This window comes from Corvus hawaiiensis, chromosome 3 (genome assembly GCF_020740725.1).
Source record: "Corvus hawaiiensis isolate bCorHaw1 chromosome 3, bCorHaw1.pri.cur, whole genome shotgun sequence".
NCBI lineage: Eukaryota > Metazoa > Chordata > Aves > Passeriformes > Corvidae > Corvus > Corvus hawaiiensis.
This window is the reverse complement of record NC_063215.1, coordinates 47,501,267-47,514,913: the sequence shown is the minus strand read 5'-3', so window position 1 is coordinate 47,514,913 and position 13,647 is coordinate 47,501,267. Positions and strand designations below refer to the sequence as shown.

Sequence of the window (13,647 nt, the reverse complement as noted above, 5' to 3'; positions counted from 1 at the left end):
TTCTTGAGCTTTCAGAAAATTTCTATTTCTTGTGTGGGGGACAAGCCCAAAAGAGAGTAATATCTGATCTACAGAAGTAATCTCTCTCCTTAGCAACTATCAAACCCACAGTCAGAGTATGCTGATGGCTGAGAAACCTAACGTGTGTGCATTCTGGTAATTGTTTAAGTGGATAATCATTACAAATATAAATAAGGTAGAAATCAGACTTTAAAATTGCAGTGTCTCGAGGAACTGAGTCACACAAATCTTTACCTTAAGAGAATTTTCAACAGCACGACTCCCTACCAGTTAATTACCTTTAATGGGAAATTTACGACTAAGTTATTTATTCGTGAGTGTCGTTCTTTCCTCTCTGCACTTTTCAAATTGCTGGGTGAGATTTTGAACAGGAAAAGGGAATTGTGGGCAACTGAGGCCATTGATTTGTATAAAATTTCTCCATGTCATTTAGTTCTACAGGAGGTCACAGTTGTGGCATTCAAGAGTTTCCAGTCTTGAAAGTTGTCAGGATGAAATTCTGCAGAAAGTGTTAAGAGAGTGAGCTTTTGAAAGGAATATATGTGGTGTATTTATTTACTGTCTTTAGGAGAATGGTATTTTTTGGCCTAGAACTTAATCATAAATTGTGTATTTGAATGAGTGTGAAAGAATAAAAATAAATCTAATAACTTTTTTCTCTTCTGATGAAGTACAATGTAGTATTTAATGTATTTGAAAAGTTAAAAGTAGCTACTTTCTGTCAGTACACTGGTGTGCTCTATACCTGACTTTTAATACAAATTGGGGATTGCAGTTTAATGAGACACTTGCCAAGAGATAAAACATTGTTTAGTATGCAGATTACAGATGTGCTTTTATTTAATTTGTACTTCACCTCAAAAGAAACACAGTTATTGTATCTCATCAGGGGCAATTTAAATACCCTTTCCCCCCCCCAGTTTGTTGTTGATTACAAGTAAAAATGGACTGGCACCTCTTTTTCAAAACCAAATGTACGAAAGGTTGGCTGTTTAGCTTTCTGACAGACAATTTTTACTTCTGTGGAAAATACTGTTGTGTGCAGAGGGTTAGATTGGCTAATATAATACATCTTTTCATACAATCCAAGCAACAGACACAATAAAGACAAACAGGCATTTGTTTAGGTTGTTGAACAAATCTTCAAATTAACTTGTGAATATCTCAACATTTAAGGAAATTATTTAAGACCCCATTTTTTGTTAATTGCAGTGAACACAAGTGGTGTAGTTGGTGGACTTTCAGAAAAATATATCTATATAAAATTTAGGATCTTGGGCTATACAAAACGTTCTGGTGTTAGTTAGGAATTAAGCAACTGAAAGCATAAATTTAACAGCATCAAGTCAAATGCCTGCAGCTGTTCCAACTCCTCCTTCAGCCACTCGTCTCTTCTCACACCTGAATTCATACATCCAATTTGTCTGACCTGTCCCCTTGCTGTGCCAGTTTGTCAATCAGCCAAAGCCAAGTGGCTGTGGGACCAGCCAGGTTTTCACGTGTTCCCCCCGCTGAGGCTGTAAACCACGCAGGGCTTTTGTCTCTTGGCCAGCTGGCAAGCTGAACAAGTGGCTTTGTAAGCCAAGCCGTGCACAGCCCAGGATTATGCTGGCTGTGTGATGTGGGATTTACCTGATCCTCTGTGTAGGCGAGTTATATCCATGGCATGGTTCTCTGTATTTTGTGTGCCACATCCCTTCGTTTCCTGAGTCCTAATGTTGTTGTTTGGAATAATGGTGTGCTTTTCAGGGAGTGCCTCTTACTGGATATCAGCATAGGAAATGCTGCTTGAAATTCTACAGTGTATGTTTTTCCATGAAGACCTCTGCTGTGTATCTCAGGTTTAGAGAGAAAACAATTACACTTATTGCTGGGGATTGATTGATTGATTTTCCTCAGGTGTGTTATCCCCCTATATATGTGTACAAAAAGTGGAGTTTTAAGCAAGAAAAGGGAAGTTATGAATTAGACTGGCTGTGTTTGCTCATTGAAGAGATGGAATGCTAATAAGTTTATAGAACAGTGTCAATAATATGGTGTCACATACTCTGTGAGCATTTTAATATTAAACCAAAGTACTGTATTTATTTATTAGAATAAATTGACTTAGTTCATTGTCTTCAGAATGTACACAGGTTCAAAGAGAAGTATACTAAGTTTTACTTTTGTTGGAAATGTCTCAAATAAATGACAGACAGAAATCTTGCAGGATTGCCAAGCAACTCTGAACATTGGGTGTTATTTGTATAACCAACAATCCAAAGGAAAAGCAGCTGAAGTATAAAAAGATCTAAGACTTAAGTTTTTAGATGAGGTAAACCTCAGTTATTCTAACTGAACTTTTGCCAGCTGTACTTCATGACAGATACAAAATATATAGGGTTATTTATGACTGCAAAAATACCTACAGAAATTGAGACTCCTAGCTGACATTCAGACATTATAATACTTCATTCACATACTTAAAAAGGCTTCTGAGGAGCTAATTAAAGGTATTAAAAAGAATAAAAGACACTGTGATGAATTAGAACCTAAGGGTAAAAAGAAGGAAACTTCTCCAGGAGAACACAACCTTGCCAAGTGTAATAAACTTCAAAAGCCAAGCTGAAAATCAAATAAATCCCATCTTTAGCCTCACAAAGGATGTTGCCAATATGCTTAGGTAAGAAGACAGAACATTCCAGGAACTGCAAGCCTTCTGGAAAAAATCCCGCCTTCCACCCCTTTGTGATCACACAGTAGAAATCCAGCTTGGTGTATGTACATGTGTATGTGTACACTTGTACGTGTTACAGGAACCCAAGTGAAAATACAGTTTTCAGCTTAAACAGGTTTTTCTTTAAATTGTTGCCAAAGGCCCTAGTGATAGGGGGACACGAGTAGAGTTGTCCTCTCATCTTGCATAAAGGGGCATTACTATCCACCTGTTTCTATAAAATAAACATAATTATTTATAGATAAAATGCATGTGCTGAGAATACTCTCTTTGCTACTATGTCTGAAGACTGGTTTCAGTATTGCTTGTGATTTTAGGAAAAGAGCCCAAACTAACGAAAAAATTTGCTGCTTTATCTAATGGAAGTCTAATGCTGGTTGCAGAGATAGCCTTGAGAGACACCTGAACTTCACAGGTGCAGTAACTGAAGATCAGGGAGGGAGAGAAATATGAGACTAAATAAGTATACTGTTTCCAGAATTAAAAGTGCAAAGCTTATCAGTTGTGGTCACTTTTCCATTAATCTTTATCTAAATTTTAATGAAATAGAAAAAACTCTTTGGAAATCGAGAAAGATATGGAGGCTTTACCAGGAGTGGGTAAAAATAGTTGAAATCACTGTTTAATGTGTTGTGTTCATGTAGTATTGTTTTCCTTTGGATCTTACATAAAGGTAATTGATTATTCCTAACTACTGTGCTTAAAAGTCAAGGTGGCTCTAAATTAGACAGAGAAGGCTCATGTTGATTAAACAGATTAAAAAGCATTTGACTAGTTTCATGTGTTGGAACATAGAATCACCTCCCATCCAAGCCCATTGATCTCAGTAGCATAAGCTTAAGCGATTTGCTGGTTTGGCATGTCAGTGGGCCTTCAGTGGAACTGCTGCCTACATGCAAGGAATGCAAAGTTTGGCTTGCTCGTGTCATAAAGGTAAAATCTATACCTCAAGACAGAGAGTAGATTTTAGTAGCAAAAGGATTGTGTAGTGGAGCTGGTAGATGTTATTAGGTACTTCTGAACTACTGAATGATATTTTACAGCTACAGTAAGCAATTTGTTGAACTACTTAGGACAGACAGAGTTCTGATATCTATCTAGGTGAGAAAAATTTCCTGTGAAGCTAAATAGAGGATAATGTGCTAGAACATTACAGACATGATTTTCACATAGTCTGACAATATCTTGCCATGGCAATAGTGCTAGATGAATCTGTATTTGCTGTAGAATGCCTAAGATGCAAGCAGTGGTGCTTTATATTTTAACCAACATTAGGTAATTCCAGATTAATCCAAATAAAATTTATTTGGTGAGGTTTTTAAAATGGCAATATTCCCTTTCAGTGTCACTGCAGGACATTACAATGAGAAAAGCTTTCCGGAGTTCCACAATTCAAGACCAACAGCTGTTTGACCGCAAAACTCTGCCAATTCCTTTGCAAGAAACTTACGACATTTGTGAACAGCCTCCTCCACTTAACATTCTCACCCCTTACAGGTTAGTAAAATAAAATTAATCAAGAACAATTTCTAGCTTATTTTATGTAATAGAGAGGATATATCCAGGCACCTTGCTCACGTTGAGTAGCTCTTGAATATTTAAGGAGCCAGACTAGAAAGCTGTGAAGGTGCTGGAGGAATAAAAGCAGCAGAAGACATTATAAGCATTAAAACTTTACTCCATTGTACTGAAATTTTAACTCCGTGTAAAATGGTAGGAAAAAGTAATTTTTATTATCTGTATTTATTAAACCATATAATGTACTTGAATGTGAAGAAATTAAACAGGTAAGTGTGTAGAAAGAAGGGTCTTCAATGGAAATGAATTGAAATGTTTGCTGTCCCAGAGTCAGTTTGAATCAGTAGCTGAACATGAGCAGCCACACAAATTTGCTCAATGTTTTAACAGCAAGATTGGAGTTATTGGAGTGGGAGTTCTCTGATTTATGACACTCCTTTTTTTGTCTGGAGCTTGTGTTAAAGTTATCTTTCTAAAATTAGGACCTTGAATGCCAGGAAAGACAGTAAAAACTGATGATGCAGGAGGTCAATGATCATCTCTTTTATGTTCCTCAGTAAAACATTTCAGAGTCTGAGATACCTTGTGTTCCTTAATATGCCCTTCCTTTGTCTTAATGTTTGGATTCATGTCTTGTCAAACAAATAGTATGCCCTGTTTGTGTCACTGTATTTCAGGGATGATGGAAAAGAGGGTTTGAAGTTCTATACCAATCCTTCATATTTCTTTGATCTGTGGAAGGAAAAAATGTTGCAGGACACCGAGGACAAAAGAAAAGAAAAGAGGAAGCAGAAGGTACATATGTTAACTCTATATAGCTTCTCCTTGTTTTTTCCTAGAAAGGGTTTGCAAATATGCTACTTTAATAGCAATCCAAACTTGACAGAGTCATCTTTATTCAACTAAAACTACTTGTATTCATTCAGTTCCATCAACTTTAACAATTAAATAATAATAATAGTAGTAATTAAATGATATAGAAGGACCTAAAGCTTTCATGCTGTCTTAATGTAACCGACATCAGATTTGCCAAAATTTTTGAGTATTCTAGCAATGACTTGGAAAGGAGGAATACAGCAGGAATAAAGAATTTAACTTGAACACTTATTTGTAAGACAAAATTTTGACAATCTTACAGGTGGAAAAGCTTGAATGACATTCTAATAGATATAGTTAAACTAGAAAGAAATTAGTAGGAATATAAAACTTGGCTTGTATGTTCTTAAAATTAAACAAGCACTTTTGCAAAAGGTAATGCTTTTTTTGTTTGACCATTATTCTGTATATTTCGTACATAGTAGAGAGAGTAAATATGAGTGTCAGATTCATAATTTGATTTCAGACTTAGAATAAAAAGCTACTTAAACAGCTACTTTTCTCTGTACTATTCAGCTACTTATCCACTAGACTTAAGTTTCTGGCTCTTACAAGTCTTTCTGGTTTACATATTATGTTTAGCCTGAAAGTAAATTTTTCTTGCATTTGAAATGGGATTGTTTTTCATAATTTTGTGGCTGATGTTTACATGCAACTAATTAAAATCACTGTCTCAGCTGTCAGTTTTGTTTGCACAACTCTCCTACAGCAGAAAAATCTAGATCGCCCTCATGAACCAGAGAAAGTGCCAAGGGCGCCTCATGACAGACGGAGAGAGTGGCAGAAGTTAGCCCAAGGTCCAGAGCTCGCAGAAGATGATGCTAACCTCTTACATAAGCACATTGAAGTTGCTAATGGCCCAGCTTCACATTTTGAATCAAGGTTCCTTTATGTTTTTTCTATCCTTTATTGAGTGTATTTGTACTGCGTAGTGAACACGCATGAGAAATGGTCGATGACAAGAGGCTACTGCTCCCCTTGAAATGCACTGGAAATCGCTGATTTAGCTTAATCAAAACTCAGTTTTAAAATACTTAGTGTGTCCTTGAAGGAGTAGTTACTATGTTGCTATTTTTAAGGGTAGCATGTATCCTCATTGTATCCTTATTGTATCCTTAAGGATGTTGTTGTTCTCTACAGCTTGATGAAGGTGTAGTGTCACTGCTGCAAGCTCACACCCAGGTGTGCCACTACATTCCAGTCCTGACCTACAAAATCCCTATTATTCCAGCCTCTTGATTTTTCTTAAGCAAACACTGCCAAGACTATATGATGTGTGTGATGTGAATGAACATCCACTTGGAACTCAGATGAGAATGCTGAGCTTCTATTTACTCTTGAACAAATCCCTGATTTGATTGACATTTCTGGTTATAGCCTATTACAAAATCCAAGCTGTTGAATTCTCATTTCACAGCACGTGTTTGCTGGTGGCTAAAAGTAGCATTTCACACGGTAAAGACCTGCTGTGCTTATGCTTCTGGTCTTTGTGCAAGATCAAGTGCATTTAACCAGCCAAGAAACATCTGATAGCAAAGAGGGCTGACAAGTAATGTTAGGACATTTGGGGGTATATTTTTGGTTTGTGGGTTTTAGGTGTTTTGTTTTGTTGGGGTTTTTTTTAATTAAAAAGCATTCATTGTCTTTCCAAAAAATAGTTAATTTTTTCCCCCTGTCTTTGTGTGGTCAAAAACACACCATAAGAGAGTATTTTGTTTAGCTTTGTAAGGCCTTCAAACAAGCTCAGTAGTGATGGTGAGTAATTATGACAGCTGTAGGAGAGAGTGTTTGCTGCCTGAAAAATAGAAAAACCTGCTTATGGAAAACTTAGCTCAATTCAGAATGTGAAAATGCTCTCAGTGCATTTCACTCAGTGGGGTACAAGTTAAGTTATGGTGATTAGCATTTTTCTAGGAACAGCTTTGTAGTACCTCTGTAAACTGCTGTATCAAGTCATTGGCAGAAACATCTGCTTTCCTGCTGTCTTTTTGTTGTGTTGTACGTTGGGTTCCGCTTTAGACGTGCTTGTTGCAGGTATCCTTTTATATCCAGGACCCTGGCCTAAACCTTGATTATCTCAGTACTAGTAATGCAATTATTAGTAATGCTGAAGCGCTTGGGAGCACTGCATGTGCAGAGCACATTGTTCAGATACAGAACAGCACCATGCTTTGGAATAAACAAAGATTTTCACCCCTGACAAATTTAATAGGTTTAGATACTACAGTGGTGGCAGTATGTGGAAATGTAGTGTTGCTTTACTTGTTGGGAAGTGTTCTACAAACACTTTTGCTCTGAATTTAATACAGTTTTTTAAAAATAAAAATCTGTATTGAATAGTTAATTAAAATTTACTAACTGATCAGGTCCTTGAGGTGTGTCTAAAGTTGTCATGAACAAGTAAGTTGAATCAACTTTATTTAGTGCTACTACTCAATAATAGATATTTATTGAGTCCTGTGTCTGTCTATTAAAGTAGCAAGTTCTCTGTATATATTGGAATAAAGATCCTCTGACAGAAATTCAGCTAAATTATTCAGTTGTAAATTCTACCATTCTAACATCGATGGATGTTTCATGAATGATATAAAAGAGTAGTTCTGATTTTATTGCTGTGTTTACTTAACTCAAAATAATGTGACTAATAAACACTAAGGTCACACACATACTGTAGAAACTATCAGATATACCTGTCAAAATCAAACCCTTGAGCTGCTAGAAGTAATAACAGGGAAAGTGGGATAAATTACTGAAAAGCCACACTGTTTAATATGCAGCACTAGTGAAGAGAAGATACTTGTATTCAGAAGTCAGACTGAAGCATAGAACAGTAGCTGAGGGCACTAATACTTACTCCTACTAAAGGCGAAGTTGGATCTTTTTTCCCTGTTTTTCTACAGATCTCAAGCATACGTGGACCACATCGATGGATCGTATTCCCTCTCTGCATTACCCTATAGCCAGATGTCTGAGCTCCTGAACAGAGCCGAGGAGCGCGTGCTGGTCAGGCCCCATGAGCCGCCGCCGCCGCCTCCGATGCACGGAGCCGCCGAAGTGAAACCTGTGCCTCCCTGTGTTAGGTACGAGCCAGAAAAGCCACGTGCAGATCTGTTGGGGTGGTTTGCTACCCCCCCACCAATAGCTGTTAGCATTATTTCCATGCTGCCCAGGCAGTACAGGCATCCCAGGGGCTGTGGCAGCCTAAAGCCCCAGCGTGCCTGCAGGAACAGGGCTGCCAGGAACTGGTCAGGAAGGCAGGCATCTAAATCCCGTAGAGTGCTCTGGTGGAGACCCACCTCACCTTGCCATTAATACTGCAATCATGCTGCCTTCTGAGTTAAATGGCAAGACAAATAACTGTATGGAAAATGTTTCTCTGAAATATGTTGGAATTTCAGGATGTAGCTTTGGAGTTTTGGAAATTAGTACAACTGAGCTGTGTTTCAGCCCACATGAAAGGAAGAATTTATCACAGTAAGACAGTTGTCAAAACTACGTATTCATCGCATTTGCTAAATTGCAAGTGCTTCCCTCTCCCAAATGTTTTTATTTTCTATTTCTTTGTACGTTTTCAGAAGTGGATACATACATAGAATGTTTTCTAGAGGTGAAAATTTTGTTGTCACTCCCCTATTTTTTTATACCAAAAGTTTTCCTTTATGGTTTGGTATATACAACTTAGAGTAGAGGACAGTTAATTCGGATGGGGTTGTTACATCAGCAAGATGTTAGTCTCTCGAAAAGAGTGATTTTTTTACTGCTTAGGGGATCATACGCAAAAATGCCTAACTCTTTAGATTAATTTTCCACAACAGCTAAAGAAATCCTCTAGTGGTCTTTCAGGAAAATAAGTTTACTCTTCTCTCTTATTTTCTTCAATTCACCTATTCATTGCCCTATAATGAGTATCTAGCATATAACTAAACCTCTCTGTACATAGTATTGATGACCTTTGATATTAGTCTCACTCATTTTGTCATCACACCTGAAATACGTGTTTCAAATTAACTTGCCCTCATTGTTTGCATTGTTTTGTTTTGGTTTTAAAGTTCTGTGAATCAAAGCAGCTAATCAACTGCTAGTTCCCTTACTTCAGAAAAATAATTTGGATTTACTTAGGGACAACAGGGAAGAATTATACTAGTATAGGAAGCCTTTGATAAAGATGCAGGTACATTGTATAAGAACATAAATTTGGTTAGTAGCTGAATTTGAGCAGAAAAATTGGAAACCTGATCCATGCTCCATACTGAAAATTAGATTTCCTTGTTTATGAGGTGTGAACAAACACCCTGAAATCATCATAGTACATAATGATTTTAATGCCCAGGTTTCAATGTTCTTAAGTTGCAGAAGTGAATCTATTACTATTTTTTCCACTCTCTAGCTCTAATAACTTTGTTCTGTTATTGGATATTGCAGTTCTACTCCTGGCTTGGTAGAAAATCGTCCTCAGTCACCAGCAACAGGCAGAACACCAGTGTTTGTGAGCCCCACTCCTCCTCCACCACCACCACCACCTCTTCCGTCTGCTTTGTCGACTTCATCATTAAGAGCTGCAATGACTTCCACCCCTCCACCCCCAGTCCCACCCCCACCACCCCCTCCCACAGCTGCTCTGCAGGCCCCAGCTGTGCCACCTCCACCAGCTCCTCTCCAGATAGCTCCTGGAGTTCTTCATCCAGCTCCACCTCCAGTTGCTCCTCCCCTAGCACAACCCTCTCCCCCTGTCACTAGAGCCGCCCAGGTGTGCGAAGCTGTACCTGTTCACCCAGTTCCTCCACAAGCTGAAGTACAGGGACTTCCTCCACCACCCCCACCTCCTCCCCTGCCACCTCCTGGCATTCGACCCTCCTCCCCTGTCACAGTTGCAAACCTTTCTCACCCTGCTCCTGTTCTGCACCCTCCTCCCACAACCATTGTCCCCGGCCCTCATGCACCCATAATGCCTCCATCTCCACCATCCCAAGTGATTCCTGCTCCGGAGCCCAAACGCCATCCTTCAACTCTTCCTGTCATCAGTGATGCTAGAAGCGTTCTGCTGGAAGCAATACGGAAAGGTAACATTGGCTATTAAGCAGCAAAAAGAATAATCTCAGAAACCTGCTAAACACACGTGACCTTTGAGAGAGGGAATATTTCACATGTGTAAGAAGTTAGAGGAATGCATCTTAAGTCTGCTTCTGTTTTCTATCCTCTACAGTGTATGCATTGCCAAGTAGGTTTTTTTCAATTTGTAATTGCACTTATCAGGTGTTTAGTTTGGATGGCAAAACTGGTTCTCTGTGGAAGTTAGATTACAGAAGAAAGTACATGTGTTTGTAGATGATCTGTGGAGATTATCTTTCCACTTCTATTTACCTGCAAATGTAGCTATTTCTGATAATCTACAGATTGTGTAGAAAACAAAAACATCGGTTTTCACAGACTATTAGATAAAAGCAAAACAGATCAATTGGCATTGGTATTTTGATCATCTCTCACTGTATTACAACAAGATATAAGTGACGTCCAGAAATCATTGCTGAAGACTTCAAGCTGTAAAGTACCTGATCTGGGCACATCTCAGTGCAGTAGTGGAGCACCCTTTGCATTGCAAGGTGCCCATGGCAGAGTGCAAGGGAAGGGCAGAGCTGCAGGACAGTGTTCTCCTGATGATCTCACAAGGAGCTGTGTGCAAGCTGTACCTTTCAGCTTATTGTGCCCATGGCCAGGAAAATCCCCCCTGCGCTGTGCACGCTGCTGTTTGACGGTGGGGTATCTTTCAGTAGTGAAGCTCTCTCAAATGTTTCAAGTCCTACGTTCTTCTACTCTTCCCCTGCACAGCAGCACAGCACAGAGTTTGTATGGTACTGTAATATCAGCAGATAGGCTATAGCAATAATTCAAAATATTTTTGCACATCTACGTGCACATGAATTGATAACATCATTGAGTCTAAAGAAATGTTGACAAGAGTTGAGTACAAGAGAGGTGCATGAACATGCATAGAGAATGTCAGCACAAATAAGGAAGTAGAGCCTGCTGGTATAATCTAGGTGATTGCTGAAAACACTTTTGACCAAGTCATGCCCAAGAAACAAAGGCTCGAGTTACCACAGCTTAAACTCTACCTAACGTCCTGTGCTTGGGTTGCCTGTCAGCTGACAGCGAAGAATATTAAGTACAAGATGTAGGTCATTCTTAGTCTGTGTTGGTCTGGGATACCGTGAGTATAAAACCAAAATATATAATCTCTGTCATGTTTTTAACTAAGTTGCTGGATTTAACTTTTTCATACCTTTGGTATGTGTTATTTCTCCTTTGTATTTGATCTCCAAGTAGTACTTTATCCCAAACCAGATCATTATGTGATAAAAAACAGGGTTACAAGAGGTCCTGTCTTGTTAGGATACTCAAATAGCTATAAACTTCCATTAAAATCATGAATAGCGAGTATGGAAAATGTCTGGAAATGCAAATAGCAAAATGGCTTTTAATCACTCACGGTGGTACTAAAAATGTATTTTTAATGGGAAATTAGAACCAGGATGTTACAGTAGAAGGACTCATGATCTAGTCTGCCACTGCAGTTCTGACATTCCTCTCTTTAAAAACTTGACAAAAAAATTTCTACCTGAGCAGGACAGCATCCTGTGTCTTCACTTTTGCTTGTGAAGCATTTCGTGAATCGTGGGCTAGATACATTTACAGTGGGGAAGGAGGAGAGTGACGTGTTTGTGGTCTGATGTTCTCCAGGTATTCAGCTCCGCAAAGTTGAAGAGCAGCGGGAACAAGAAGCTAAACACGAGCGCATTGAGAATGATGTTGCCACTATCCTGTCCCGTCGCATTGCTGTGGAATACAGTGATTCAGAAGATGATTCAGAATTTGATGAAGTAGATTGGCTAGAGTAAAATTATTACATTGCTGTACACTGCAAAATCGAATGCTAATGTCCATTGTGGTGCTTGTTCTTTGAAAGTTTGATGGTCATTTCTAGTGTTTTTTGTATTCTTTTCTTAACATAATTAATCCATGTTTTTCTACTTTTCAGTTTACAAAGAGCTCCTAGTGCATCTTCAAAACTAAATGTTTTACAGTGGCTTTTCTTACACATCTCTTTTGAAAGAACATACTTTGTTCCAATAGACCACTAAGTATTAAGCATGGGCAGCTGTTGGTAGAGTAGCAGTTTCAATTTTTTGGCATATCTTAACTGTGCACTTTGTGAATTTTAAGTTGATGAAGGCAACTGAGATTGACATTCCAAGGGCAGCTGTATGTACTAATGAGCCTTATTCTACTTCTGATAGTGTTTTAAAACATTAAACCTAGCTGTCAAAATATCACTGCCTCGATTACACCTGTACACTAAAAGTACATATAGTTAGCAGCACTGAACACACTGAAAAGCAAATGGATCTTCGGGGGGGTTATTATTGTTTTATTGTTGTTTTTAAATAATTATGGCCTTATTTGAATGTTTAGAGATTCCCCTTCCCTTCTTCCCTCCCAGGTACATATTGTGTGGTACTATTTTTGCCTGCATAATAGAAGTTTAAAGTTTTTTTTTTCCTTGTGAAATCTTTTGACTTAAACATGCTGTGTAACTTATGTAACTGTTAAAATAACAGTTTGATTTAATAAATGGTTCATTTTAAATGTTCCTGGGTGTTGCTTTTTCAATGAAGCCTGCTTTTCACTGGTATATCTGAGAGATCCTTGGATTTCAAGTATTTAATCTGTGGTAAATATTCTGTACCTGATCTAACGAGAAACTATCATTAAATGATATCTATATGCGTATCTACTGAGAAAAAAAAAACCAGCTGAAATCTTATCGTGACCTTAGTTTAAAAAAAAATACAAACACAGAATTGGGAGCTTGTGGCTAATTGGCTTTAGGGTTGTTTTGTTTTTTTTAAAAAAAAAACCACTTTACCATCAGTGTGTCTTGAGGAGAAGCTGCAGTTAAAATCATGGTTGATGAGAGATGACTTTTTAAGTGCTGTCTAGCAGCATAGTGCATGTTTTGCACAGTTTTTGTGTTTCTCTTCCCTGGAACAACTCCTTCAAGTCAAAAGCCTGTTGAGAAGGGAAGCATGAGAGAGAGTGCAAGAGCTCTCTTACCCTGTGATCTCATTCCTGGAAGAAAGGATTGTATAGTAGAGGGAAATAAGTCTTGAAAGTCAGAATGAGATTTCTGAAGGGGGAACATTAAATGTTCTGTGTGTTATGGACCAGTTTGCAGGGACGTGGTTGTTAGCCTTGTCTTGCAGCTGGGCAAAACTCCCAAGGTACAGGCTGGGGTAGGAATAGTGTACAGCAACCCTTCCAACTCCACTGTGACCATCTCAGCCTCCACTGTAATTTTGCACATGGCCTACTGTACTCAAGACTTTTTCAACTTCAACAGTAATGCCTCTGTTGGTTTTGCGGAAGAAAAATTATTGTCACAATTTGTGAATCTACATCCTTGTAACTACGGCTGCAGATCTCTGTGCACTGCTCTCTTTGATAGTTTCTTCACAGTA

The 13,647-nt window shown here is 38.4% G+C and overlaps 1 protein-coding gene across 5 annotated transcripts in view; it reads left to right on the top strand.

Moving 5' to 3' along the window:
• The window catches only part of WASF1 (WASP family member 1), an 89,751-nt gene extending 76,972 nt beyond the window's left edge, over positions 1-12,779 (top strand). For 4 of the 5 annotated variants that reach the window (XM_048298642.1, XM_048298640.1, XM_048298641.1 and 1 more), the window contains 6 exons: positions 4,081-4,234; positions 4,933-5,050; positions 5,841-6,013; positions 8,032-8,211; positions 9,554-10,191; positions 11,870-12,779. In XM_048298642.1, the coding sequence (XP_048154599.1) occupies positions 4,081-4,234; positions 4,933-5,050; positions 5,841-6,013; positions 8,032-8,211; positions 9,554-10,191; positions 11,870-12,027 (1,421 nt within the window). In that variant the 3' untranslated portion in view covers positions 12,028-12,779. The remainder of the gene's footprint in view (positions 1-4,080; positions 4,235-4,932; positions 5,051-5,840; positions 6,014-8,031; positions 8,212-9,553; positions 10,192-11,869) is intronic. The other variant, XM_048298643.1, reaches the window with a different exon arrangement.
• The last annotated feature ends 868 nt before the right edge of the window (positions 12,780-13,647 follow it).